Here is a 27,793-nt window from a genome sequence, read left to right as displayed (position 1 = left end):
TCTGTCTCCCCCAAATCCAGGGCTCCTTCCTTATTTACCCTGAATCAGACGCAGTGCCATTCTCCGAGCCCCAGATCTCCCGGGGAGTCCCACAGAACCGGCCCATCAAGCTCCTGGTCAGAGTGTACGTGGTAAAGGTGAGCATCCGTCACCCAGCATGGCCTCCGACTCCAGCAAGGGTAATGTGTGGGAAAGCTCCAGACTGCAGGCGTTGGAGGGAAACTCAAGGGTCAGAGTCCACCTCCTTCAGTTTTTGGGGAATCTTAGGCACAAGTGAAAAGACTCCCCAGTGTTGAAGAGCTTGCTTGTGGCACAACCCAGATTTAGAACTTAGGTCTTCTAACTCCTTTATCATAATTCTAGACCCTTAGTTCATAGCACGGCGAGTATAACTCCAAGAAGAATGCCACTCTGAATCTCAGGTTTCACCGTGGCTTGTCATCCAGCTCCTTCGTACAGGTCCTTGCCTGGCTGTGGTTTTCATACAGCACTCAGCGGGGCCCTGAAGTTTCCTGAAAGGCATCTCAGGGGATGAGAGGAATGAGTGGGTTGCTTTGCCCCCTTCCATCCCAACCCCAGAATAGATTCTGTGCTTTTATCTGGTTTAAATATAAGGATTCTGAGGAAGAAGGAAATTAATGTTCTATGATGTATCCTAGTGTGTAATTCGATAGGAGGAGTTGTTTTAATCTGCTTCGAGCAGTAGCACAGACTAGATGGTCTGAAATAACTTTCCGATGTAATACACGTAGAACTGCTGGATAAACAATCTTAAATGAATGCTAAGCTCATAAGAATGGGCAATTGAATGGAAAAATAAGAATTCCCAATGGGCATAGAGGAGGAAGAGGTAGCAGGAATCCTAATTCCTGAAGTACAAGTTGCCTTGAGAGGTTTGTCCATGTCTGGGCCCCCAGCCTTGGGTTCTAACAGCCTGTCAAAGATGGGAGCCACAGCCAAGACCCTTGCATGAAGCATGACCCTCCCCAGGAAGGGCTCTGCTCTTAGTGAAAGGTGGGCCAGAGGAATCTACCTGCTGGGAAAGGAACCTGTTAGGGTAGTGGTCTGTTTTAGCTTCTGCTCCAACTGGGAGAAATAGAAAACAATGTCTTCCCCAAGAAATGTATGCTCTTACAGTTTTAAAGGACAGAAATCCTAAATAGGTTCTACTGAACTATATCAAGGTGTTGGCAGGTTTGCATTCCTTCTAAAGACTCTTGGGGAGAATCGTTCCCTTGCCTTTTCAAGTTCCTGGGGGCTGCCTGTGTATTTTGGCTCATGGCTTCTTCCGCCATCTTCAGAGCCAGCAGCATAGCAATTTCAAATCTTTCTCCCACTGTTCCATCTCCCCCTTCCACTCGTAAGGACATTTGTGGTTACATTGGGTTACCTGGATAAACTAGAATATTCTCGTGACTTTTTTTTTTTTTTTTACATTTTGTATTTTTATTTAACTGTTTAGCAGATAATTTACATATCCCCCCCTTTCCTTTAAGTTAGTGTGACAGTTTTCATAATGAACAACTTAAAGAGAAGCTTTGGTGGAGAATGGAATGTTAATCTCATGATTCTTAACCGCACCTGCGAAGTCCCCATTGCCCTGTCAGTAGCCGTATCCACAGTGGGTCAGGGGATTCAAAGGTGGACATACTTTGTGGTGGGGGCACTCTGTTCTGCTTGCCACAGAATGTAAATTGCTATAATGGCTTTGGAGAACAATTTGGCAATATTTAGGAGAAGGGAAGATTTTCATTGTCAATGCCTAATAATTATACTTCTAGATATGATCCCAGGCAAATTCTTACATATGTGTACAAGGAAAAAGAAGAATTGCTCATTCTAAGGCACCTGGATGGTTCGGTTGGTTAACTGACTACCTTTGGCTCAGGCCATGATCCTGGAGTCTTGGGATTGAGTCCCACATCTGGCTCCCTGCTCGGCAGGGAGTCTGCTTCTCCCTCTGACCCTCTCCCTTCTCATGCTCTTTCTCTCTCTCGAATTAAAAAAAAAAAAAAAAGAATTGTTCATTCTAGCATTATTTGTAATAAAAAAATGTTTTTAAAGATTTTATCTGAGGGGCGCCTGGGTGGCTCAGTGGGTTAAAGCCTCTGCCTTCGGCTTAGGTCATGATCCCAGGTCCTGGGATCGAGCCCCACATCAGGCTCTCTGCTCAGCAGGGAGCCTGCTTCCTCCTCTCTCTCTCTGCCTGCCTCTCTGCCTGCTTGTGATCTCTGTCTGTCAAATAAATAAATAAAATCTTTAAAAAAAAAAAGATTTTATTTGAGGCACCTGGGTGGCTTAGTGGGTTAAGCCTCTGTCTTGGGCTGGGGTCGTGGTCTCAGGGTCCTGGGATTGAGCCCCGCATTGGGCTCTCTGCTTGGCAGTGAGCCTGCTTCCCCCATTCTCTCTGCCTGCCTCTCTGCCTACTTGTGGTCGCTGTCTCTCTCTCTCTGTCAAATAAAATAAAATCTTTAAACAAATAAAAAGGATTTTATTTATTTATTTGAGGGAGAGAGAGATACACAGAGCAAGAGCAGGGGGAGGGGCAGAGGGAGAAGCAGACTCTGCTGAGCAGGTAACCAGATAGGGGACTTGATCCCAGGATTCTGGGGTCATGACCCAAGCCAAAGGCAGATGCTTAACCGACTGAGCCACCCAGGCACCCCATAACAAAAATTATTTTAGAAATGACCTCAAGTGGGGTGCCTGGGTGGCTCAGTGGGTTAAAGCCTCTGCCTTCGGCTCAGGTCATGATCCCAGGATCCTGGAATCGAGCCCCGCATCGGGCTCTCTGAGCCTGCTTCCTCCTCTCTCTCTGCCTGCCTCTCTGCTTACTTGTGATCTCTCTCTCTGTCAAATAAATAAATAAAATCTTAAAAAAAAAAAAAAAAAAAAAGAAATGGCCTCAAGTGTTAATGTTCCTAAACGGGAGAGTGAGGCATACAACAGATACTACAGTTCAATTGAACAAAGTACAGCAGCATGTTTCAACAAGAATAAATCTACCCGCCAAAAAAGAATAAATCTCCCAACATAAATCTGTGGGGTTTGTTTTTGTTTTTATGTTTGTTTTTAAAGATTTTATTTATTTGACAGAGATACAACGAGAGAGGGAACACAAGCAGGGGGAGTCGGAGAGGGCGAAGCAGACTCCCCGCTGAATAAGGAGCCCGACATGGGACTCCATCCCAGGATCCTGGGGTCATAATCCAAGCCAAAGGTAGACAATGACTGAGCCCCACAAGTGCCCCTGTTTTTGTTTTTGTTTTTTTAATTTTATTTATTTGACAGAGAGAGAGGAGAGTACAAGCAGGGGAAGCGGCAGGCAGAGGGAAGAGGGAGGGGGAGAAGTAGGCTCCCTGCTCAGCAGGGACTGACGTGGGGCTGAATTCCAGGACCCTGGGGTCATGACCTGAGCCGAAGGCAGGTGCTTAACCATCTGAGCCATCCAGGTGTCCCCAATTTGTGTGTGTGTGTGTGTGTTTTAACACTTTATTTGTCAGGGAGAGACAGCACAAGGAGGGAGAGCTGCGGGCCAAGGGAGAAGCAAGCTCCCCAACTGAGCAAGGAGCCTGATGTAGGGCTCGATCCCAGCACCCTGGGATCATGACCTGACCTGAAGATAGATGCTTGGTAGAAGCCACCCAGGCATCCCTCCCAACATAAATTTGGATGAAGTCATGCATGGAGCTAGAGAGTATAATGCTAAGTGAAACCAGTAAGAGAAGGACAAATGCCATGTAATTTCACTCATATGTGGAATTTAAGGAACAAAACAAAGGAGCAAAGGGAAATAGACTCTTAAGTATAGGGGTGGGGGATGGGTGAAACAGGTGAAGGGGATTAAGGAGTGCACTTGTCATGATGAGCACCAGGTAATGTAGGGGATTGTTGAATCACTATATTATATACCTGAAACTAATAGAATGTTGTATGTTAACTAGCTGGAATTAAAATAAAAACTTACAGGGGCGCCTGGGTGGCTCAGTGGGTTAAGGCTTTCCAGTTCAGATCTCAGGGTCCTGGGTTTGAGTCCCACATCGGGCTCTCTGCTCAGCGGGGAGCCTGCTTCCTCCTCACTCTCTCTGCCTGTCTCTCTGCCTACTAGTGATCTGTCTCTGTCAAATAAATAAATAAAATCTTAAAAAAAAAAAAAAAAAAAAGAAAACATAAAGGCCAGAGCCTCTGTTGTGGTTTCTGCAGGAAAAGCAAGGCAAGACAGAGTGAGCAGCCTTAGGATTGGTTAGTGTGAATAATTCCAGCAGGCTCTTGGGTACAGGGGCTGTCTCGCTGTCTCTAATTGTCTGGTGCCTGGCTCTGGGGTGATTAGGGCAGAGGAACTTACTTCCTGGAGTAGGAGAGCCCAATGGGGGAGAGGGTTCAGAGCATGGGCTCTGGACTGGTTGGTTTCCATATGAAAGCTGCCGTGGGCAGTGAGCTGTCATACACAAGGTGAACTAGCACAGGCGAAGATGCTCAGCATGGTTCGTCATCAGAGAAATGCAAATTAAAACCACAGTGAGCGACCACTTTGCATACACTAGAATGGTTAAAATTAAAAAGACTGACAATACCAAGTATTGCTGAGGATGTGGAGCAACTGGAATGCTCATACACAGCAGACAGCAGTGTAAAAAAACACTAAAAATGGGCGCCTGGGTGGCTCAGTCTGTTGGTCATCTGCCAACAGCTCGGGTCGTGATCTCAGGGTCTTGGGATAGAGTCCCGCATCGGACTCTTTGCTGGATGGGGAGCCTGCTTCTCCCTCTCCCTCTGCCTGCTGCTCCCCTGCTTATGCTCTCTCTCTCTGTCAAATTAATAAATAAAACCTTTAAAAAACCACTAAAAATATATTGCTGTATATAAATTATACTTCAGTAATTTATGTTATGTATTTATTAAATTATGTAGTTACCAAGACAGAAGAGTAAGTTTAATTCATAAAGTTAAAAAAACATGCAAAATGGTGCCATATATTGCTTAGGGGTATGTGTACATGTAGTTAAAAGTATTTTCACTTTTTTTGTGTGTGTGAGTCCTAAACCCCAAAGTGTCCTGGCTACTGCAGGGATGAAAAGGGAATTAAATCAGATAAGGAGATTCCATTTGTTGGTAGCATTTTCTTTATTAAGCTGGGTACACATGTGCTCATTGATTTATTCTTTTATATTAAAATATCTATCATTATAAAAAATAAAAGTGAATAATACAGGAAGTTATGATTTGAATATTAAAGCCCTATAATCTTTCCACATATCTTGTTTCATTATATTTTTTATTGTATCTATTTGTATGTCTTAACAGTTCATAATTAACTTAAAAGTCACCTTGTCCAGCCTCTCTGTTAATTCCTCATGGTGGGAGATCTCTTCTCGGTAACCTGCTGCTTACACTTAATCTGAGATTTAGTCCAGCAAGGGTAACCCTGGGTTATGACAGTGACACTTTTCTCAGCCCACCCTATTCTGTCCCCCTAGGCTACCAACCTGGCTCCTGCAGACCCCAATGGCAAGGCAGACCCTTACGTGGTGGTGAGTGCTGGATGGGAACGGCAGGACACCAAGGAACGCTACATCCCCAAGCAGCTGAATCCCATCTTTGGAGAGTGAGGCTGGGCCCTGGGTGTGGGAATGGGAGCACCTTTACCATCTGACCCTGTGGCCCCAGGGCTCCCACTCAGGCAGCTGCCGTGGTGATGGTGAGGATTTAGATAGAGGCTGATGAGACCCCTGGAGCCCCTGCCTCGACAAGACCACCTCCTAGGGCATGGAAGTGTCTTCAGCTGTTCTCCCTCCTGGCCAGGGTCCTGGAGCTCAGCGTTTCTCTCCCTGCTGAGCCAGAACTGACTGTGGCTGTGTTTGACCATGACCTCGTGGGTTCTGACGACCTCATTGGGGAGACCCACATTGACCTGGAAAACCGATTCTATAGCCACCACAGGGCCAACTGTGGCCTGGCCTCCCAGTATGATGTGTGAGTCCTACAGACCCTCAGGAGCCTTTCTGAATCTGACCAAAGACATTCAAATTTACATTCCCATTGGTGTCCAGATCCTTTGATTTCATTGAAGGGGACCTCCCCATGACCAAGACCTTATAGTGTAGTGGGTCAAGGCCTGGGCTAAGGATTTGGGATCTTATAACTATTAAGTCACTTGATCTCTCTGAGCCTCTGTTTCCTCAGCTGCAAAATGGAGGTAATATCAGTATCCCCTCCATTGGAGCACGTGGCATACATCTTTGATTTTCATGGTTACCATTAGCGAGGACTAATCTGTCTTGCATTAGAGTTATAAATCTGGATCCCGTGTCTTCAGGGGTCCCCATCCCTGCTCCTGTGCCCAACTATGTCCATATGCTGACCCCAGCGGAGGCATTTTTCCCTCTCTGCCCACAGGGACGGGTACAATGCCTGGCGTGATGCATTCCGGCCTTCGCAGATCCTGGCAGGGCTCTGCCAACGCTGTGGCCTCCCCGGCCCTGAATACCGAGCCGGGGCTGTCAAGGTGGGCAGCAAAGTCTTTCTGACACCGCCTGAGACCCGGCCCCCAGGTACCAGCCCCTCTCTGGTGGACAACCCCTAGGGAACAAGATTGTTAACAAGGTACAGGGGGCCCCTGGGGCCCACTCTAATGTGTGCCCAAAAGAGCCTGCCTCTTTCTGCAAGCAGAGGAAGTGAGTTCGGCCTAGTTAGGATGAGGTTCTTGGATGACAGGGAGAAAATGGTCTTTGTGGGTGAGCATGATCTTCAAAGAGCCCTCAGGATGCCCTTTCCCCATGACGTTTACCTGGGCACGGCCTCAGAGGCCTAGCTAATCAAGCTTCCAGAACATTGGGTGGCCTATAGGGGGTCCCATATGACAAAACATGGCTGCAGAATTGAGCTCATGCCTCATAACTGGCTGGTGGTCTGTCCCTAAACAAGAGTCTTCACAAAGCCACGGCCCCTCCCATCCCACTGGCCCTCCACTACTGGTGTTTCACTGGCAGAAGTTGTTGGAGAAGCATCTTCCCACTTTCTGAGCCTTGTGGACTTGCCCTCCCAGCCCATGGGCTTTGTTCCAAATAGCAGCTGCCTCAGCTTTGCACCTCTGCTGAGGACTGGGGGAGGAAGGCAGCAGCATTGGGAACTGCGCAGAACCCAAGCTTGCACACCTCTTGTTGCAGGTAGAGGGGGCCCCAAGGTGGCAAGTGAGGTCCCTGAGGAGGCACAGGCATTGCTGGTGCTGCGGCGCTGGCAAGAGATGCCAGAGCTCGGGATCCAGCTGGTGCCAGAGCACGTGGAATCTCGGCCCCTGTACCATCCCCGCAGCCCAGGGCTGCTGCAGGTGAGGGAGGGTTCAGAACCCCAGAACGCCCATCTGCTCCTGGACTTTGAGCCTTCCCTAAGACCGTTACCTGGGCACGACCCGGCCACTTCTGATTTGACTCCTGATCCTGGTCCCCAGCATTCCCACTCCAGTCTTAGACCCCCATCCGGGACTCCATACCTCCACCCCTGACTTTGTTCCTGCAGGATCCCCATCTCTGGGCCACCAAGGCTAAGAGCTGGCACTCCCAATCTGACCTCAACCCCAGGTCCCTAGGATCTGGACCTTGGGAACACCAGATCTGACTTTTGATCTCAACTTTCCACCCCAGGGCCTGATTCTTAACCCAACCTCTGCGCTGGAAGCCCCTCTTTCCGACTCTACCTTCATCCTTACCCCAGCCCCCACCCCACCGCACCCAGGGATCTACGGGACTGTGCCCTCTTGACCCCAGCTCTTCTCTTCTTTGGCTGTTGCTGGAGGAGGGGTCCTCAGTGGGACCCTTCAGCCTGGTCCTGTGTTCCCAGGGATCCCTTCACATGTGGATTGATATTTTTCCCCGCGATGTGCCCGCCCCACCCCCAGTTGACATCAAGCCTCGACAGCCAATCAGGTGAGCCCCCTGACCCCTCCTCCCCTGGGCAGGCGTATCCGGGACTGCGCGCCGCAGACCGCCAGTGAAACAGGCAGAGGCTGCTGACCCAGGCTTTTCTGTTTGCCGGGCCATTAAATTCCCTTCCTTCTCATAAGCCATCGTGAGTAGAGAGCTGTCACTTGCAACCAAAAAAGTTTAAATGCCAATAAACCCTTTTCCAAGTTGAGCTCGTCAGAGCGGAGTTTGGTGTAGGGGGTATGTGCTTCAGATGTTGCCCACAATCTGTCACTTTCTACCTGTGGGCTCTGCTTTCGTTGCTGTCACTCTCGGGGAGGCTTCTGCAGTCTGGGGGCAAGGTGGCTGCTGACAGTGCCAGGCTTACATCTTGCCAACTCCACTCCTTGAGCAGAAAAATAAACGTGCCTTTACCAGGCCAAGCAAAAGTCGCAGGGCTGACTCTCCTCCATCAGCTTGCTTCAAATGCTGGTCCTTCACCAATCCGTGTGGTTGGGGGGCTGGCCTCCGCCACCTGTGGAGCCTGGGAGAGGTGGGTCTTCCCCACTAGAATCACACAGATTGACAGTGTGGGGGGTGAGGGTGAGGGGATATCCAGGAAAAGCCCTGGCAGCCAAGGACAGGGCTATTTGGGGTAGTACAGGAAAGCTGGAGCCCCTCTTTCTGCCCCTCAGGGCCTGCACACCCTCATCCCAGCTTTGTCTCTTCCCCCCCTCCCACTTGTGTCTGCAGACTGGCTCTCTCTCCTCTGTACCCTAGAACTGCAGCTTGCGTGTCAGCCTGCTGCTGCTGCCTCCAGCTCTGTATCTGAGGTTATAGTCAACCTTGTCATGGCCATGGCCAAGGTCCTTCCTGCTTCCTGCAGCCCCTCTCAGGAACCCCTCAAGAGTCTTAAAACTCTCTTCCAATACATTCCCCAGCTATGAGCTCAGAGTCATCATCTGGAACACGGAAGATGTGGTTTTGGATGATGTGAACCCGCTCACTGGAGAGCTGTCCAGTGACATCTACGTGAAAAGGTGATCCTGCGGACTAAGCGGAGACTGCAATCAGGGGCTAGGGGCTTGGGCCTTGGGCTCAGCCAGAGCCCTGTCCCCTCGGCCCACGAGGGGTGCAGGGAGCTGGGGAAGGGGCTGGCCTGGTGGTGGGGTGGGGAGGCAAGCGGGGGGGGGGGGGAGCGGGTCTCTGGGTTGGGTCTCTGTGCTGGGGTCCAGCCCTCCGCCTGCCCCTCTTCTCTGCCTGTAGCTGGGTGAAGGGGCTGGAGCACGACAAGCAGGAGACAGACGTTCACTTCAACTCCCTGACTGGGGAGGGGAATTTCAACTGGCGCTTCGTATTCCGCTTCGACTACCTGCCCACGGAGCGGGAGGTGAGCGTCCGGCGCCGGCCTGGACCCTTTGCCCTGGAAGAAGCCGAGTTCCGGCAGCCGGCGGTGCTGGTCCTGCAGGTCTGGGACTATGACCGCATCTCCGCCAATGACTTCCTTGGTACGGCTTCGCCTTCCTCCTGCCTCATCCCCGGGTCCCAATTTCTGCCCTTGTTGCCCCTGCTCCCTGTCCCTTGGTTCCCTACTCTAACCCAGCCCTGGATCCTGGGTTTCAGACCTAGGTCACTATTCCTGGCTTTCTGGCCTCCTTACTGAACTTAGCTCAGAGCACAGACCTCTATTCCCACCCTATAATGTCCCCAATCCAAGGTCACTTTGGACTCCGATGCCATGGTCCCTGCTTTGGCAGTCTGGTTCCATTCTTGGCTCTGACAAGCTGCTGGCACAACGGTGCTGTGTGGCCCGCTGCTGTGGCCTGAGCATCACCCAGGAGCTTCTAAGTCCCAAGGCACAGTCCTGCTGTGTGTGTGTGTTGCGGGGAGGGGTTGCTAGACAGACCCTGATCTCTGGCCTAACCCCAGAGCTCCGGACTTACAGGATCCCTGGAGCTGCAGCTGCCAGACATGGTGCGGGGGGCTCGGGGCCCCGAGCTCTGCTCCGTGAGGCTGGCCCGCGATGGGGCCGGGCCGAGATGCAACCTCTTCCGCTGCCGCCGCCTGCGGGGCTGGTGGCCTGTGGTGAAGCTGCGGGAGCCAGAGGATGAGGAACGGGAGCAGCGGGAGGCTCCAGCCGGCAAGAAGAGGCAGAGGAAGAAGAGGAAGGGCCGGCCAGAGGATTTAGCGTTCACGGACCCCGGAGGCCACGTCCACGTGCTCACGGTGTGTGAGGCAGACTCCTGACCGCGGCGGGCCGCTGACTGCGGATTGTGGAGGGCGGGGGCGGGGCAGGAGGGGCGGGCCTAGGTCCACCTCCGAGCCTGGCCTCTGTTCCCCCTTTCTTTAGGGGAAGGTGGAGGCAGAGTTTGAGCTGCTGACCGTGGAGGAGGCGGAGAAGCGGCCAGTGGGGAAGGGGCGGAAGGAGCCCGAGCCCTTGGACAAGCCCAAGTGAGGGGGAGGCGGGAGGCGGGGCTCGAGCGGGGCAGGAGGAGGGGGCAGGGGCTTTCTTGGCATTCTGACATTCCCTTTTCCCTGGCCCCACAGCCGCCCGAAAACTTCCTTCAACTGGTTTGTGAACCCGCTTAAGGCTTTCGTCTTCTTCATCTGGCGCCGGTACTGGCGCATCCTGGTGCTGCTGCTGCTGCTGGCCCTGGTCACCGTCTTCCTCCTCCTGGTCTTCTACACCATGCCCGGCCAGATCAGCCAGGTCATCTTCCACCCCCTCCACCAGCCCTGACCCTAACTGACCCTGCATACTCTTCCTGGAACTCCAGCCCCTCAGATCCTCCTGGGGAGTCCTTCTCACCAACAGGAGCTGTTGAGAGTTCACTGCTTTCCTTGAATAAACTTGACTATGCCTCCCCTCTGATGCTTGAACTTAGGGTATACATAATACAAGGGCAGAAAACAGAGCTGTCCCTGGGTGACAGGTGCTGGGGAGTCACCCAAGGGTGTGAGGCTGCTCAGAGGAATAATGGGACCTGGCAGGAAGTTCAAGGCCAAGAATCCTGGCCACCGAGCTATCATGCCCTCTGAGCGGCCCACCTGTTGCTCCTGCTCCTGACAATGACTAGATCCCTTTCACTTAACCTGCTTATGGCTTCTACCATTCTGTGACAGCTAAGCACTCACCTACTTCTGATATGCTGAGAGTAACCATATCAGCACACTTTTGGCTGCAAATAATAGAAATCACAACCCAAACTGGCTTAAGCAAAAAGGCATTTTGGGGAGCTGGCACAGTTGCGATTCCCAGGGCTTAGCTGGCAGCCTGTCCCAGGGGTCAGAAGATGTCACCAGGACTGGTTCTCTGCCTGTGGGCTCAGCTGTCCTCTGGGGGCTAGGTCATTTGTAGAGGGTCCCCCCACCCCAGAATTGCAGAATGGTGGCACCAACCTCAAGTCTCCCCACATTCACGTCCTAGTTTTCCTAGTTCCGACGGAGCCCAGAGCTGGCAATGTCGCACCGAAGGTGGGGGGCATGCGGATTGAGACCTCCCTGGAGCTTAGGGTGGGAGATCAAACCTCCTCCCCAACACAGAAGCTGAGAAGGTAGACAGGGAGCTTCCTAGAGGAAATTCGGGATACTGTTAACAAGCAGAAATGGTTTCCAGCTGACCGAAAAAACAAGGCTTGCTACAGCTTGCAATCTGATCTGTAACTTGCAGAGGAGACCTGGCCAAGGTCACACAGCTCGTGAGGGATCCCATCAGAGCTAGATCTCAGGTCTTTCTGCCTCTAGACATTTTGCTCTCACCGTTCTACCCTGCTTCCTGTCCTCTCTATTCCCTCCCTATGAATGTCTCACTCAGACCCTCCCTGAGAAACGATCAGGTGAACTGACCGGCGCTAATGCCGCTGCTTCCCTGGGCTGCTGCACAGTGGGCTCCTGGCCCTGGCTCTGCACACGGACTGTGGGCTGTGATGGGTAGCCCTGGCGAGCTCCAGAGCTGGGGATCTGACACCAGTCTGCCTCCAGAACGGCCACTGCTACCATGCCTCCGTCTTCCAGTGCTGCCTCCACCTTGGAGACTGCACACGACCTGCCTGGATCCCGCTCAGTAGACTGAGCCCTGGGTGGCAGGGAGAGGCCCTGGCTTCAGCTATCAAGGAAGAAGTGGCAAGCCCCAGCCTGCACCCAAGGCCCTAGTACCACTGGGATCAGCCTGTCACGAGCCTGTGGGCTGTGGTGGCTCCAGGAAGCTCCTACTGGAAAGGTCCATCTCCACCCTGGAGCTGAGCCCAAAAGGCCCAAAGACCACCGCAGAGGAGGGACGGAGGACAGGGCTGTGGGACGGACATTCATCTGGTGTGACTAAAGCCCCATGAGCCAGGGAATGTCCACGTGGGGCTCCCAGAAGGCACCTGGCCTGATCTGTCAGTCCTGACTGCCTTCAGGAAGTGGCTGTGATGAGGGGTTGTTTCTAGGCTCCAACCAGACAAGAACCACATGGAGACCAGCAAGTACTATCACAACCAACACATTTATGAACCTGCACTGAGACCAACGCCGAGTGGGGGTGGGGTGGGCAAGAGGCTGGGAATGACCACAGGGCCAAAGAGAAACAGGAGAACAGAACAACAGATGGGGAAGGAGACAACTATGTTGTCTTCCCGAGGTCGATTTTCTTCTGGATGGCTCGAGCTGAGTGGTAGATGAGTGAATCGATGAGTCCAGCCACTGGGGAGAAACACAAGGGCTGGCGCTGTCCCCACTGGGCCCTTGACTGGACCCCAGAGCCTTGTCGCCTGACCGGCTAGGCCAGCATCTCCCCTTGGCTGTTGAGGTAGTCCTCCTTCCCCAAGTAAAACTCCGGCAGGGAACCCCGGCTTCACATCCCCCCGCACGCCCCAGCCCCAGCCAGACGCCCTCGAGCTTCTAACCTGTGAACATGCCCCCGATGATGGCGCACACGCCTGTCAGGAAGTGCGTGAAGGACCTGGTGGAGGGATGGCAGGGGGTCAGCAGGCACCCCTCCACCCCGCAGTCCCAGGCCCCTCCCTTCTGCCCCCCTCACCTGTGCTTCTCTGTCAGCTTTACCATCATGGGTGACAGCTCATACAGCACAAAGACTCCAGGAAGCCCCTGGTCACCCATCAGCCCGTTGGCAACCTTCTCGTGTCTGGTCACAGAAAACTGATTTGTCCTCAGCACCTGGGACAGGAAGAGAGTCTGGGCCGGGGCCAAGTCTATGACCTGGCTCCCAAACCCTCTAAGTCCTAAGCCTGCTCCTGCCCTTGTCCGTGGCGCCAGGACTGTGTGGGAGAGAAAACGAGGCCCCACGTTGCTAATGACCACCGCAAGACCCGGGGGCCACCCAGACACACTCTCAGCCTCACCACCCCGCCTTCCCCCGGGTCACCAGCTCTCTACAGTTTACCGATCCCGGCTACATGGGGTGGATTCTCTCAGCGGGGGTTCACGGGATGGGAAACTCGCCAAGGCCGCACCATGAGTTCCTGGCAAGGCTAGGCCTGACTTCCTGTCTGCCAAGATGCTGCTCCACAGGCCACAGCAGAAAGGGGAGGAGGGCACCCAGGAAGGGTTAGCCCCCAGCCCAGGGCAGACCACAGGGATGGTGAGCACCAGAGGAATGGACGGAGGCAGTGAGGGCAAGTAGAAAGTTAAAGTGCTTTCAAGTCTGAAGTCTAGCCCCTGCACTCTGGCTGTGAGGGTGTATTACTCCCCTGTCCCCAGCTTGTCATCCATCATCGGGGATAAGAGCAGCGCCCCACTTCCCAGGTCGACAGGACTCAAGTGCTTGGCACCAAGAGGGACTCTGACAGCTGAGCTCCTGCAGACTCACCTCCCCGTCTACCTTCATGTACACTGTGGGGACCACCTTCACGAAGTACTGGAACATCATGGAGGCTGCAGGGGGAAGAGAGCACTGGGCATGGGTGCCGGGCAGGGCTCTGGCAGCCAAGGGCTACCTCCCAGGCTGGTACCTTGGGGTGCGGTGACATTGGTGCGGTCCAGGGGGTTCACAATGCCCGGGTAGTCCTCCCCGAATGACAGATGCCGGATGTAGTGGGTCATGTTGATCTGAAAGCAACAGCAGCACCTGAGCCTTGGCACTCAAGGCCCTACCAGGCCTCACCCCACCAACGGTTCCGCAGGACAGCAGCAGACAGGGATGCTGCGTCTGGGGAGGGGGCGTGTGGAGATGGGGGAGGGAGGGAGATGTCCTGCCTGGGAGAATGTGACCAACACAGGCACCCCTACACCCCACTGGGGAACTCCTTTCTCACAGAGTCCACGGCCTCTGGGCCTCCAGTTTGAGGTTCTGGTGGCATTCCAGCACCAAGCCAGTAAAGGCTGGGCACGGACAGGTGTGGCATGTGCCTGTTCTGCCTGGGAAGTCTCAAGCCAGGGGAGCCTAGCCTGGGGGGTGGGGAGGGGCAGACTTCCCAGCTCTGACACCTGTCCTGCTCTAGTCTGTATCAACCTCAACCATTAGAAGGGTCTTTAAAAACATGCAAATCTGATTACATCATCACCCCTGTTAAAGGACCAATAACCTCCACCGCCTGCAGGAGGAAGACCAGACCGCTGCTTGGCCTGAGGTTTGTGCGGTCTGGTCCGCGCCAACCTCTCCAGCTTCCTCCTCCACACCCGCCTCTGCGGGTTCTGAGAAGTTCTCCACTCCCTCCTGACTTTGCCAGAGGATCCCTCTGCCCAGGACGCTCTTGTCCAGCCCTGCCCATCTCTGACCTGTGCAGACCTCAGTTCTCTGCCCTCAGACTGATCGCCTGGCAGAATATGGTATATTTTTCTCTACTCCCCCATCCCAGGACATCCCTGCAGAGACAAGAAGGCAGCAGCCATCTCCCATGCCCATCCGCCTCGCATGGCTTCCAGTGGTACATACGTTGTCGAGGCCGAAGCTCTGCAAGTCATGGACTAGGAGAGAAGGGAGAAGGTGTCACCAGATGGGGTAGCACTGGCCTCCTGGCTCCCTCAGCGTCCTTGCTCAGGCCTCCACACCCTCTTGGAGTGTGACTGCCTAGCTCCTCGACCCTCTACCCCCTAGCCTGGCCCTGCTGGAGGGCCACCCGTCAGGCCTCCCTTGGGCCTGTGTGCAAGTCCAGGCCTCCTCGGACCTTAAGAACACAGACCCCATTTCCCCCCGACACATACAGGGAGCCCTCTATGGCCGTCTCCCAGGTTTCCACTCTCACCAAATCCCTGCTTGCACCTCTGGAGACAAGCCCCGCTGACTCTGGTCTCTCACTAAGTACAGCTGAGGGCCAATCGCTGAGCCCCAAGGTGAGGTGGGCCCTGAGAAGGCTGTCCAGGCACTTTCCCCGACCCCTGGGCCTCCACCCTCAGAGCCCCCAAAGGAAACACTATGGGTACCCTGTGCTGTCTATTCCAGAACCAGTGCTTCCTGCCCTCTGGCCCTGATCTCTCCTACTTTGAGGAACCCTACCTGAAAAGTAAGACCACCATCCCAGGCCCATCCAAACCTCCTCCCATCCTGAGAGGGTAGGCTGCCCCAGAAGCGGGGGCTTGGCCTCCCTGAGGGGCAGGGCCACTTACTCTCCACAGCATGAACTGCAGCACGGGGGAGGGCAGGAGAGAGACGGGAGGAAGAGAAAAGAGATTGAGAGCTTCACAACAAGAACTACGGAGCAAGACACATGGTAGGCAGGCTGGAATAGTCTGACTCAGCAGCAGGGTCTGGACCCTGCTAACAAGGCTCCTTCTGGTCTCATCCCCAGGGGAACTCTTCCCTGGCCAGGGAGGAATGCAGGGGCTCTTGGGGGGCAGAAGTATGGTGGCCTAGGAAGAATAAAAGGTTTAGAGCCCACTAAGCCACTTTCCTAGCTGTGTAACCTTGGGCAAGCAACCTGCCCTCTCGGGGGCTCAGTGATCTCTACAAAGGGCTGTCCTGAGGACCAGGTAGGATCTAAGATGGAAAAGCACAAGGTAAACTTCATAATCATCCCCCCACAAAGCAACAAAGATGTCAGAAACTAGCTCCCAGACCTTCCATTCAGCCAGATCTCTGGCCTCAGGCAACTGTAGCCTTGTGTTTTGAACACCCTCCCGGGAGACAGCACCTGTGCTCTGGGCTCCCTGACTGGGGCTGCAGCCCACGTGGAGCAGCAGAGCAGACCTCCCACTGCGTGCCTCCAGAGCCCTGGCCAGCAGCACGACCCTGACTGTCTCCCAGCGTCCCTGTGAGACTACCCTTCATGTGACCCCCTCCAGAAGAGGGGGCTCCAGACCCACCTCCCGCCCCTGCCCAGCATTCAGCCTCACCCCTGCACACCGCCTTCCACACCAGCCGCGCAGGCTCCAGCAGGCCCATTCCTCCGCTTACCGCAGTCCCTGGGCATTCAGGACCGCCAGCTCATCCCTCACCCCCGGACGCCTGTCACACTGCAGCTCCGTACATCCGCCAATATGATCCCGATGCCCAACCCTCCCAGGGGGCCCCATTACTCATCAGGGAAACCCCTACATCTTCAGCCTCTATGCATTCAACTCATTGTCGTGCTCCAACCGCAGCCTGGCTCTCTCTTGACAGTCCTTTCCCCGCAGCCCCCTCAGGGGTGATGATTTCTTCCCCACGTGAGGCCTTGCTTCTTAATGCCATTCCAGATCATGGTCCCTCAAGCTGCCCTAAAAATCCCCAGCTTTGCAGCTTGTGGCAAAGTATACCGACTCTCTCTACTCATCTTAGTCCCTTCGAGATCCACACAGAAGCGCCTCTCAACGGCTCTCGGCTCTCGCGTCTGGCCACCACTCTCTCCTCCACAACCCTGTCACCCTTCCCAATGATCTCCGATCACCAGCTGTCATCCTACCTGTCCCGAATTGGTCAGCCTTTCCTCCCATAGCCATGTTTGGGCTTTCTACACCTCTAGGGCACTCGGTTCTGTCCTCTTTTTCCCTCTCGAGGATGTCACCCTGGCGACGGTCTCGCCCACCCTGGAGCATGACTAGCCGGCTCTGCGGCGGACTGTTCCCACCGCGTGTCACCCACCGCTGCCTCGCACAGCTTGTCCACCACCCCCTCGAGTCTAGCCCTTGCCCTCCAGGTCCAGCCCACCCTCTTCCCTTTTGAGCAAACTGCACAGAAGAGTGGTCCTTACTCACCGGCTCCAACCCCTCTCCCTTTCCTTCCCGAGCCACACAGTGGGTGCTCCCTATCACTCCACGAAAACTGCGGCCAAAATCATAGTGACCACTGCCAGGTCATACAGCCAGTGGGCAACTCTCACTCGATGTGCAGAAACATTGGGTCTGGGTTTGGAAACACCTCCTTCCCTGGGCTTTCGGAACACCCCCTCTCCACTGGCCTTCCCGTCTGACCAGTGCTCCTTACTGGTCCAGCGGCTGCTTCCTCCCAACGCCCGTGTCCTCTGACGGGGAGGTGCCGCCCTTCGTCCTTGGAGCTCTCCTCCTCGCCGCCTACCCTCACCTCCACAGCGACCTCATCCTGTTCCACTGTTTTACATAGTCGAGGACTGCCACCTAAGTTTCTCGGGGCCGGACCTCTCCCCTGACCTCCAGATCCAGCCAGCTGCTTACTTGCATCCGGACTGTCTAAAAGGACCCCCAGAGCCTACCAGTCTGAACACATCAGTCACCGAATTCCTGCTTGATTTGTCCACCCATCTAACCAAGTTCTTCTGAATCTTTCCCTCTCCCTAAACAACTTCATCCTTCTCACTCCTCAGGCACAAAACTTCGGAGTCATCTTTGACCCCGTCCCTTCCCGCGCCCACTGCACCCATCAGCCGCGCCTTTCGGCAGCACCCTCCAACATCAGCCAGCCCGGCCTGTCCCTCCCCCACTCTGGTCCGGCCCCCATCACCCTGTGCCCGGATGGATCACAGCCATGGCCACCTACTGGCCTCTCTGGTTCTGTCCTGCCCACAATCTTGTCCACAGAGCAGAGTGCTGCCTACTTCTGCCAAGTCAAGTCACAGCACATAGCGCCTCCTCAGAGCCCGACGATGGCTCTGTCTCACGGAGAGTAAGGGCCCTTGTCCCTGTGGTGCCCTCCTAAGCCCTGCAGGCTGGGGCCCCATTACCAGGCTCATCTTACCTCTAGCCACACTGCCCTGCTCGCTGCGTGCCAGTCCCCCGCTTTCTTACTGCGCCTCCAACTCACCAAGCCCAGTCTCAGCTCAGAGATTTGCATTTGCTCTTCTCTCTGCTTCAGACACCTCTGCCCGGAACTCTAGGGCTAGCTCCTTCACCTTCTCCAGGTCTTTACTCAAATGCCGCCCCATCAGTCCTTCCCTGCCTGCCCGACACACAACGGCACACACGCACCACCTCGCCAGAGCCCCTCGCCTCCGTCATCTTGATCCTGCCTTTCTTGGGCTCACAGTACTCAACAGTAACGTTTTTGGTCTGTTTCTTTACTCCACGCTGAGGACAAGGACTGTGTTCTGTTCGGAGCTGTGCTGTGAGCACCCAGACTAGAAGGGGGCTCGCGGTGACTACCGCATACCTAGTGTGTGCACGGAGGAACAGAAATCCCACTTATTCATCCCTGTGAACAACCTGTGTGTGTGTGTGGCGGGGGACTAGTATCTGCAGCCCCATTTTCGAGAAGAAATTGAATGGGGCTCCCTAGTCCCCATATCTGACCTAACTTGGGAGAGGCTGACCCTGTGTTCGAACCCTGCCCTGCTGACCCCAAAGCCTCCCACACAGCATACCTGATCCTGGGAACTACTGTGAGACAAGTGCCCCCTACGGCCAGGCCCTGGGCCGCAGCCTTCACCTGCACGAGCACCCTAGGAGAGAAGGACCAGCCTCTCCATTTTATAAAGTAGGAAACGAGCTCAAGAAGGCGAAGGAACTTCCTCCAAGTTTCGCATAGCCAGTAAGGTCTGAAACTGAACTCTGAACCCAGGCAGTCTGGCTCCCAGCCTGTGCTCTGAACTGCATACCAAACTGCTGCCTCATGATGAGGGTCTCCCCCGGGCCGAGGACACCCAATCGGGCAGGTGCAGGGGCACTCAAACCCACCGGGGCATCCAGGGTCTAAACCCCCCCCGCGGACGCAGGTTCACTCACCGTGCACATGGGACTGCTGGAAGCTCTTCCCAGGAGCAAAGTGGAAGTTTCCAGCCACCTGTAGGGGATATTCCCACTCATTCTCCAGCCGTGTCCTCGCTTCCTCTGGTCTCCTGAGGGCCTGAGCGGGCCCTCGGTTCACCGTGGAGTGGGGCCAACCCACAGCTTGGCTGGCCCTTTCCCACCTCAGTCCCTCCCGCACCTTGTTGACTTCTAAGAAGCCATACACTTGGCAGCCTTCGTTCTTCTGCTCCTGCATCTTCTGGCTGAAGCCCTCTCGCCGGCACTGCTCGATAGTGTCTGGGTTCTTGAAGGCCCAGCCCCGACGCCGATAGGCCTCCCGCACATCTTCACAGGTGTTGCAGCACCTGCGGGTGGGGGGAGGGGTGGGTGCGCGGTGAGAGCCGCACAGAGGTACAGGCCGGGAGCCGGGACCTCGGGAGACAGAGCAGTGCTGTCCACGGACAAAGCCTCTGCCAGCCTCACCCCCGGTCACCAAATGTTCTCAAACCACGTTTGCTCAGAGGCAGCAGGATTGTTAAAAATGCATATTTCCAGTCTGTTGGGGGGCTGAAATATTTTAGGACAGAGAGCAGTGACAGCTGTCCAACACTTGAATGTAGTTAATGCCACTGAATCCAACACGTGAAAATGGTTAAAATGCTAAATTTTAAAAAAGTCATACATAATTTAGCACAATGGGAAAAAAATATTAAATACACACTCCCAGGCCCTACCCTAGACCTGCTGAATCAGCTTCTCGGGAGCCAGGGCCTGAGGAATAGAATAGCAGTGGCCACATATCACAGGCCTCATTACCTGGACTGGGCCCATAATCCCAGCTCTTTACATACAGTATACCTAATCCCGATGCGACTGTTCTGGGAGACATGTTCTCATCACCCTCCTTCCCCAGAGAGGTTATGTGGCTCTGCCTGAGGACACAAGGGTGGAACCTAGGCGGCTGGACTCTGAACTGGAGCAGGGACCACTTCAGCCTCCACCTCGCTCTGGCCCCATGCAGGGCCTAGCTAGAGTCCCGGTCACTTGCACCAGGAGCAGTGACTGAGACACGCATTCCATCCCCGCTCAACTCCCGGTCTGACTTCCCCCACCTGCCATGGAGCCCGCCACAGACGGAGTCTGGCTGACACATGGTGCCTCGCGGGAGCACCCCACCCCGGCCCCCAGGGTCCAGCTCACTTGATGTCTTCCGTCTCGGCACCATAACAGCTCTCACAACGATCAGGGTCCAGGGAGTCAGGGTCAAACACCTTTACCTCGACTTTCCCGAGCTCTAAGGGGAGGACAGAGGCAGGGGCATCAGCTGGGAGCAGACAGAGTGAAAACTGCACCCCTGACCCCCTGCACAGGCCCTTTGGTCTGTGGCCTGGGCATAATAAAAGCTACAATAGCTAATACTGGGGCGCCTGGGTGGCTCATTTGGTTAAGCGTCTGCCTTTGGCTCAGGTCATGATCGCCATCAGGCTCCCTGCTCAGCGGGGAGGCTGCTTGTCCCTCTCCCTCTGCCCCTCCCCATCTCTTGTGGTCTCTCAAATAAATAAATAAAATCTTGAAAAAAACAGCCAATATTTATATGGTGCACACCATGTGTCAGGCACTAAGCACTTCGACACGTATTATTTCTCGAAATAAAAGTACGAGTAATGAAAGAGTAACAGCAAATAGTGTTAGCTGACTACAGGTCACTGTGCGCAGAATGTCTTTCACCGCACACGGATCCAAGGAAGGTTGGGATGATTATTACCCACATCGTACTTGCAAAGATGTGGAGACTCAGAGATGAGAAGTGGCTCTGCCCAGTGCGACACAGTAAGTGACAGGTTTCAGCCCTAGTGTCCAGGTGTGTGCCTTTAACCACCTCACCTTGGTGCTTACACCTCAGACCTCTCTCTCCGCGCCCGACTCCCTGCCTCTACCTACCTCCTCCTAACCGCAGACTGCAAATTCAATGCCGCGACCTTCTGCCTTCCCAAGTCGTATTTTGTCCTCCCATCTGAACCTCATTCCCACATGCACACCTAGACCCTATTATTTTTTTTAAAGGTTTTGAGGTTTTTGTTGTTTTTTTTTAAGATTTTATTTATTTATTTGACAGAGAGAGATCACAAGTAGACAGAGAGGCAGGCAGAGAGAGAGAAGGAAGCAGACTCGCTGCTGAGCAGAGAGCCCGATGCGGGACTCGATCCCAGGTCCCTGAGATCATGACCTGAGCCGAAGGCAGAGACTTAACCCACTGAGCCACCCAGGCGCCCCCCCCAGACCCTATTATTTCCCATGACCGCAAACCTTCAACAATTCAATTTCGAGTATCCCAATCTCTGACTCCTTATCCTTATTTTCCCAGCTCACTACCTCCAGTACCCAGAAACCACCAATTCTTTGACAACACTGACACCATCACCCCCTCACGCCCTCGCTTCCCTCATTTAAATTCCATGGTCCAAATGGGGAATGGACTGTCTTCAATAAATGCTGCTGGGAAAACTGGATGTTTATATGCAAAAAATGAAACTGGACCCCTATCTTACACAACTCACAAAAATTAACTTGAAATGATTAAAGACTAAAATGTAAGACTGAGGGGCGCCTGGGTGGCTCAGTGGATTAAGCCGCTGCCTTCGGCTCAGGTCATGATCTCGGGGTCCTGGGATCGAGCCCCGCATCGGGCTCTCTGCTCCGCGGGGAGCCTGCTTCCTCCTCTCTCTCTGCCTGCCTCTCTGCCTACTTGTGATCTCTCTCTCTGTCAAATAAATAAATAAAATCTTTAAAAAAAAAATAAAATGTAAGACTAATACTGTAAAACTTCTGAAAGAAAATAAGGAAAGAGCTCTCTGACATTGGTCTTGGTAATTATTTTTTGGTTATGACACCAAATGTAAAGGCAACAAAAGCAAAAATAAACAAGTGGGATGACACCACAATAAAAAGCTTCTGCACTGCAAAAGAAATGATTAACAAAACGACAGGGCAACCTATGGAATACAAGAAAACACTCACAAATGATATATCTGATAAAGGGTTACTACCCGAAATGTATAAGGAACTCATACAACTCAACAGCAAAACAAATGAACATCAACTGATCTAATTAAAAATGGACAGAGGACCTGAACACACATTTTTCAAAAGAACACATACAAATGGCCAACAGGCAAATTGAAAAGAGCTCAACAGCATTAATCATCAGGGAAATGCAAGTCAAAACCATAAGAGATCACCTCACACCTGCTAGAATGGCTGTTATCATTCATAAATACAAACAAAACAGGACACCTGGGTGGCTCAGTTAGTGGGGTGACTGCCTTCGGTTTGGGGTCGTGATCCTGGAGTCCTGGGATCTAGTCCCACGGGGGCTCCCTGCTCAGTAGGGAGTCTGCTTCTCCCCCTGACCCTCCCCCCTCTCGTGCTCTCTTTCATTCTCTCTGAAATAAATAAAATCTTTAAAAAACAAACAAACAAACAAACAAGAAATAACTAGTATTGGGGCACCTGGCTGACTCAGTATAAAATGCAACTCTTGGTCCTGGGATTGTGAATTTGATCCCATTAGGTGTGGAGCCTACTTAAAAAAAAAAAAAAAAAAAGTGGGGCGCCTGGGTGGCTCAGTGGGTTAAGCCTCTGCCTTCAGCTCAGGTCATGATCCCAGGGTCCTGGGATCAAGCCCCACATCGGGCTCTCTGCTCGACAGGGAGCCTGCTTCCCCCTCTCTCTCTGCCTGACTCTCTGCCTACTTGTGCTCTCTCTCTGTCAAATAAACAAAATCTTAAAAAAAAAAAAAAGGGGCGCCTGGGTGGCTCAGTGGATTAGGCCGCTGCCTTCGGCTCAGGTCATGATCCCAGGGTCCTGGGATCGAGTCCCGCATCAGGCTCTCTGCTCCGCGGGGAGCCTGCTTCCTCCTCTCTCTCTGCCTGCCTCTCTGCCTACTTGTGATCTCTCTCTCTGTCAAATAAATAAATAAAATCTTAAAAAAAAAAAAAAAAAACCTCCTTAAAAAAAAAGCAACAACAAAAAACAAGAACTAGTATTGACAAAGATGTGGGGAAAAGGGAATGCTCGTGCACTGTTGGTGGGAATGTAAATTGGTGCAGCCACTATGGAAAACAGTACAGAAGTTCCTTGAAAAATTAAAAAGAGAACTACCATATGTTCTAGCAATCCCACTGCTGGGTATATATCCAAAAAAACCCCAAATCGTATCTCGTATCAGTATCTGCAGTCCCATGTTCTTTGCAGCATTACTTACAACAGCCAAGACATGGAAACAATCTAAGTGTTCGTCAAGAGATGAATGGATAAAGAAAATGTGGTGCATATATACATAATGGAGTATCATTCAGCCTCGAAAAAGAAGGAAATCCTTTATTTGCAACAACATGGATAAAGCTTGAGGACATTATGCTAAGTAAAATAAGTCAGAAAGAGAAAGACATCTTCATGATCTCATTTGCATGTAGAATCTAAAAAAGCCTGTTTCATAAAAATAGACACTAGAATGGTTGCCAGGGGCTGGGAGGTGGGGGAAACGGGGAGATGTTGATCAGGGGGCACAAACTCCCAGTTATGAGTAAGTTGTGGGATCTAATGTATAGGATAGACTATAGTTAACAACATTGTACTGTATACTTGAAAGTTACTAAGAGAGTAGATCTTCAATATTGGTTCTTACCACACACACACAAAATGTAACCATGTGAAGTGATGGATATGCTAGCTACTGTGGTGATCATTTCATAACACCTGTGTAACCCAATCATCACACGATACACCTTAAGTTTACAAAATGTTTTTTTTTTTTTTTTTTTCCAGTGGGCTCCAATGTGGAGCATGGAGCCCAATATGGAGCCTGACTCTGAGATAAAGGCCTGAGCTGAGATCAAGAGTTGGACACTTAATCGATGGAGCCACCCAGGTGCCCCCATGATGTTATACTTCAATTATATCTTTTCTTTAAAAGATTTTATTTATTTGACAGAGAGACAGAGAGAAAGGGAACACAAGGAGGGGGAGTGGGAGAGGGAGAAGCAGGCTTCCCACCAAGCAGGGAGCCTGAGTGGGGCTCGATCCCAGGACCCCAGGATCATGACCTGAGCTGAAGGCAGATGCCTAACGACTGAGCCACCCAGGTGCCCCATGACCTCACTTTCAATTTCCACGAAGAACAGAGAAGCAACAGAGCCCACTTGATCTCCCCACCAAATCCACCAGGCCACCTGCATTCTCTGTCAGCCCCTACCCTGCCTTCTCTGCTCTCTCTTATGGCAAAACACCTGAAAGTGTTTTTTTTTTAAGATCTTATTTATTTGACAGAGAGAGAGAGATCACAAGCAGGCAGAGAGGCAGGCAGAGAGAGAAGGCGGCTCCCTGCTGAGCAGAGAGCCCCATGCGGGGCTCGATCCCAGGACCGTGAGATCATGACCTGAGTCGAAGGCAGAGGCTTAACCCACTGAGCCACCCAGGTGCCCCTGAAAGCGTTATCTTTACTCAATGCCTCTCTTTCCTTTTCTGTTCTTTCATCAGATTTTCATCCTCAACAGTATCGAAACTATTCTTTGTAAAGTCTCCAGGGGCCTCCATGTTGCCAATTGCAATGGTCAACTCTTACCGAATTTACAGGACTATCAATGGCTTCTGACAGTTGCTCACTCTCTCCTCTTGAAAGACTCTGCCTCCATTTGGCTTTTGCAACATCTCTTGTTTCTCTTCTACCTTAATGGCTCTCAATCTTCCTTCCTGGATCCTCTTTTCCTGACTTCTAAATATTGGAGGGGCTGAGGGTATAGTCCCTAGACCTCTACTCTACTACTCTACTCTACTTTACTCCTTAGGTCTTCTCCTTTAGTCCAATGGCTTTAATGCCATCTGCATGCTGATAACTCCTACATTTATTCCCCAGCCCTTCTCTAATGTCTAGACTGGTATGTCTGCCTCCTTAACATCACAAGGTATAAAATGGGCACCCCAAGTTTAACATGCCTCAAACCTGAAATCTACCTCCCAATCCTCATCCTTCCTTGTGAGATCAATCCCCAAGAAGTCCCCAGTGATCACCACTTCCTGGTATTCATATCCTTATGTAGTCCCACCTCCCATAATGAATAGGGCTGATCTGTGTGACCACTTATATATCGCAGAAACGATGGTGTCCAACTTCTGAGGCTAGGTCATAAAAGAAGCTGTGGTTTCTACCTTGTGGTTTCCCAGATCACATGCACAGGGAGAAGCCAGATGCCATGCTGTGAGGACACTGAAACAGCTCTATTAAGAGGGCCATGTGCTTAAAGGCACTGAGGCATCTTGCCAACAGCCATACACGTGAGCTCTTAGAACCAGATCCTCCAGTCCCAGTCAAGCCTTCGGATGACTGCAGCCTCAGCCAACAGCTAGACTGTAATCTCATGAGAGACCCTACGCCAGAACCACCCAACCACCTGTCTTGAATTCCTAACCCACAGAAACCAAAAAAAAGCAATGTTTGTTCTATTAAGCCACTAATTTTGAGGATAATTTGTTACACGGCAGGAGATAAATAATATTCCCTGTCTCTCTCATTCTCTCTCTCTCTCACACACACACACACACACACACACATCCTCTTTCTCCTCTCTAGTCATGCCTATTGCAAGTCATTCATTTTCTCACAGCAAAACCCTTGGAATCAACCTTGACTCTGCTTTCTTATACCCTATAACCAATGCTACAGCAAATCCCTTGGTTTTATAGGTTTTCAACATAAATCTGTTGAACAACTGATAAAGCTCAGAACACAGCAGTCCCTAAGGTGTGAGAAATCATAGCTTTGAGGAGGGTTTTGCTATGGTGGGAAACTGAATTAATGTAGGCCCCGGGAGGCCACCTAGGGACAGGAAAGGAAGTTAGGGTGAACAGCCACACTGTACCAGGCATCACACACATATGACTTCATTTGATTGTGTAATTCCATGTGGTTGGTACTAGTGTTTATCTTGGCTTTATAGGTGAGGCCATAGATTGCAAGAGACAAAATTACATCTGAATTCAGGCAGTCTAACTCAAGAATGTAAACTCTTAACCTTGAGCCACCCTTGGAAGTGCCTTCCAAAGGGAAGAACACTAAAGGCTGAATTCAGCTAACGGGATGGGGAAGCGAATGCCCAGAGAAATGTGGGTCCATCTAGAGGAGTTCTGCTAAGGTAACGGCACATAAGACCCATCCTGAAACTTCTGTTACTCACCTGTGATAGGCAGAGATTGGAGACCTCTGAGAATGATAGCCAACTAGAGTACTCTACTAAGCCTGGATTTCAGGCCACTCTGATTCTTAATAACAGGGGGACCCTAAGCAAGCCACTTGACTTCTCTGGGTCTTAGCTGCTTCATTTGTCATTTGGCCAGCCACATCCCACTTGCCAGAAGGGAGGGCTTGGGCATGTCCAGCTCTGAGATCTGAGATCTGGCCTCCTCCCCACAGTTACCATGACGCTCGGCCTCTGAGCTCACGGGGATGCCATCCTTATCTAGCCGTTGCTTAAACAGGTTGTGCTCCACATCCAGCTGTTGCTCCCCAGCCACATCCATGGCATCGATGCTCAGATCTGGAAGCAGGAAGTCAGGGTAAGGTACTGGGAACCTAGGGCAAGGGGTTTTGGAGGTTAAGGGGATGCTGGGACTGTCTGGGGGCAGCAGTGGATTAGGGGAAAGAGGCTGTCCTGGAATCCGATCCAGAACCTAAGGCTGGAGGTGTGAATCTGGAAGCCCACCTGAACTTGCAACTCCCAGCCCTGGTGGGTACTCACAGGCACAAGGCATATGCGGAAAAAATACGTCGATGTTGATCTTCAGTTTATCTCCCCGTGACTTGTCCACATAGAGTTCAGGATGCACCTGGAGCAGCACTACCCCAGTAAGACTTGGCCCTAAGCCTCTCCTTCCCCACTCCCATCCCTAGAATGCCGAGCCCCGCCCACGTACTAGGCCCGCCCCTTACCTCAGTGGTGAGGTAATACTGCAGCTCGGACAGAAACAGTAGCAGCATGAGGAGGCCACTGACAATGGTCACTGCGGGGAAGGGAGCGAGGGTCAGAAGGGCCTCTGCTCCATTCTCTCAAGCTCCCCATAGGCCCGGCCGAGTCCAGGTGTCCAGGCCAAGCTCTCGGACACCCATGTCCCCGCGACCCCGACCCCGTAGCGGCCTACCCGTGGCGCCCCCGCAGGTCTTGACCCGGAAGTCCTCCAGAGTCTTGGGGTAGGCATCGAACTGCTTGAGCTTCCCCAGCGCCTCCATGGGGACCTGCCGGAAAGGGGACGCCAGCCGGCCCGCCCCGGCAGCCTCCTGCTTCCGGCCAGGAGTTTGAGCCACGCCCCCTCTCCTTGCGCACGCAGGCGCACCAATGCGCACGCTTGGCCCCACCCCTCGCTCCTGTTCTCGCTCGGGCCGCCCCGCCCACGGGTGCTGGGGGCTGCAGTCTGAACTTGGTGGCGGTGACCTCTCCCGCGGACAGAGTAGTCGTGTCTTGTGGACAGGGCTCCCGGAGGTGATTCTGCGGGGTGGAAGCAGTAATAGCAGCATTCGCTTGCCTTGACGTAGGAACTGAGCCAAGAGTTTTCCATCAGACTTCTGGAACAACATGAACCTCCTAGAACAGTGCCTTTCAAAGTGTCCCCAACTAGCAACCTCATCATCACCTGGGTACCTGGTTAAAAATGCGTTTTGGCCCCACCACAGACCTGCTGAATCAGAAACTAGGAGTGGATCCCAGGTGATTCCCTGCAGTTAGTTTGAGAATCACTGCTGTAGAAAGTAGGTGGGACTTTCATTTCCATTTTCTGGAAGAGGAACTGCCTGG

At 52.7% G+C, this 27,793-nt stretch overlaps 2 protein-coding genes across 3 annotated transcripts in view; one reads left to right on the top strand and one right to left on the bottom strand.

Moving 5' to 3' along the window:
- LOC123926631 (fer-1-like protein 4) overlaps positions 1-10,759 on the top strand; it is a 32,555-nt gene extending 21,796 nt beyond the window's left edge. Inside the window, exons 34-44 of the mRNA XM_045980575.1 lie at positions 21-137; positions 5,478-5,605; positions 5,803-5,973; positions 6,397-6,551; positions 7,167-7,327; positions 7,837-7,922; positions 8,840-8,938; positions 9,165-9,406; positions 9,844-10,124; positions 10,249-10,349; positions 10,446-10,759. Coding sequence (XP_045836531.1) covers positions 21-137; positions 5,478-5,605; positions 5,803-5,973; positions 6,397-6,551; positions 7,167-7,327; positions 7,837-7,922; positions 8,840-8,938; positions 9,165-9,406; positions 9,844-10,124; positions 10,249-10,349; positions 10,446-10,638 — 1,734 coding nt within the window. The 3' untranslated portion in view covers positions 10,639-10,759. The remainder of the gene's footprint in view (positions 1-20; positions 138-5,477; positions 5,606-5,802; positions 5,974-6,396; positions 6,552-7,166; positions 7,328-7,836; positions 7,923-8,839; positions 8,939-9,164; positions 9,407-9,843; positions 10,125-10,248; positions 10,350-10,445) is intronic.
- Positions 10,760-12,365: 1,606 nt separating this feature from the next.
- On the bottom strand, positions 12,366-27,304 carry ERGIC3 (ERGIC and golgi 3). 2 transcript variants are annotated; one of them, XM_045981130.1, is made up of 14 exons: positions 27,144-27,304; positions 26,935-27,005; positions 26,744-26,831; positions 26,423-26,542; positions 20,151-20,244; positions 19,150-19,315; positions 18,948-19,005; positions 15,444-15,458; positions 14,773-14,804; positions 13,850-13,946; positions 13,708-13,772; positions 12,919-13,055; positions 12,785-12,840; positions 12,366-12,581 (listed from the first exon to the last, which is right to left on the bottom strand). In XM_045981130.1, exons 1-14 carry the CDS (start codon positions 27,229-27,231, stop codon positions 12,502-12,504), a joined length of 1,167 nt encoding a protein of 388 aa, XP_045837086.1. In that variant the 5' UTR covers positions 27,232-27,304; the 3' UTR covers positions 12,366-12,501. The 2 variants fall into 2 exon arrangements, with proteins under 2 accessions (XP_045837086.1, XP_045837087.1); XM_045981131.1 differs by lacking the exon at positions 15,444-15,458.
- Positions 27,305-27,793: the final 489 nt, after the last annotated feature.

This window comes from Meles meles, chromosome 16 (genome assembly GCF_922984935.1).
Source record: "Meles meles chromosome 16, mMelMel3.1 paternal haplotype, whole genome shotgun sequence".
NCBI lineage: Eukaryota > Metazoa > Chordata > Mammalia > Carnivora > Mustelidae > Meles > Meles meles.
This window is presented reverse-complemented; position numbering and strand designations above follow the sequence as displayed.

Excerpts from the sequence above, each read along its gene's own strand:
- ERGIC3 (XM_045981130.1), bottom strand. The coding sequence starts at position 27,231 with ATGGAGGCGCTGGGGAAGCTCAAGCAGTTCGATGCCTACCCCAAGACT. Across the intron at positions 12,841-12,918 it reads AAGCTGACAGAGAAGCACAG|GTCCTTCACGCACTTCCTGA; the intron begins GTGAGGGGGGCA and ends TCCCTCCACCAG. Across the intron at positions 12,582-12,784 it reads CATCGGGGGCATGTTCACAG|TGGCTGGACTCATCGATTCA; the intron begins GTTAGAAGCTCG and ends GTTTCTCCCCAG.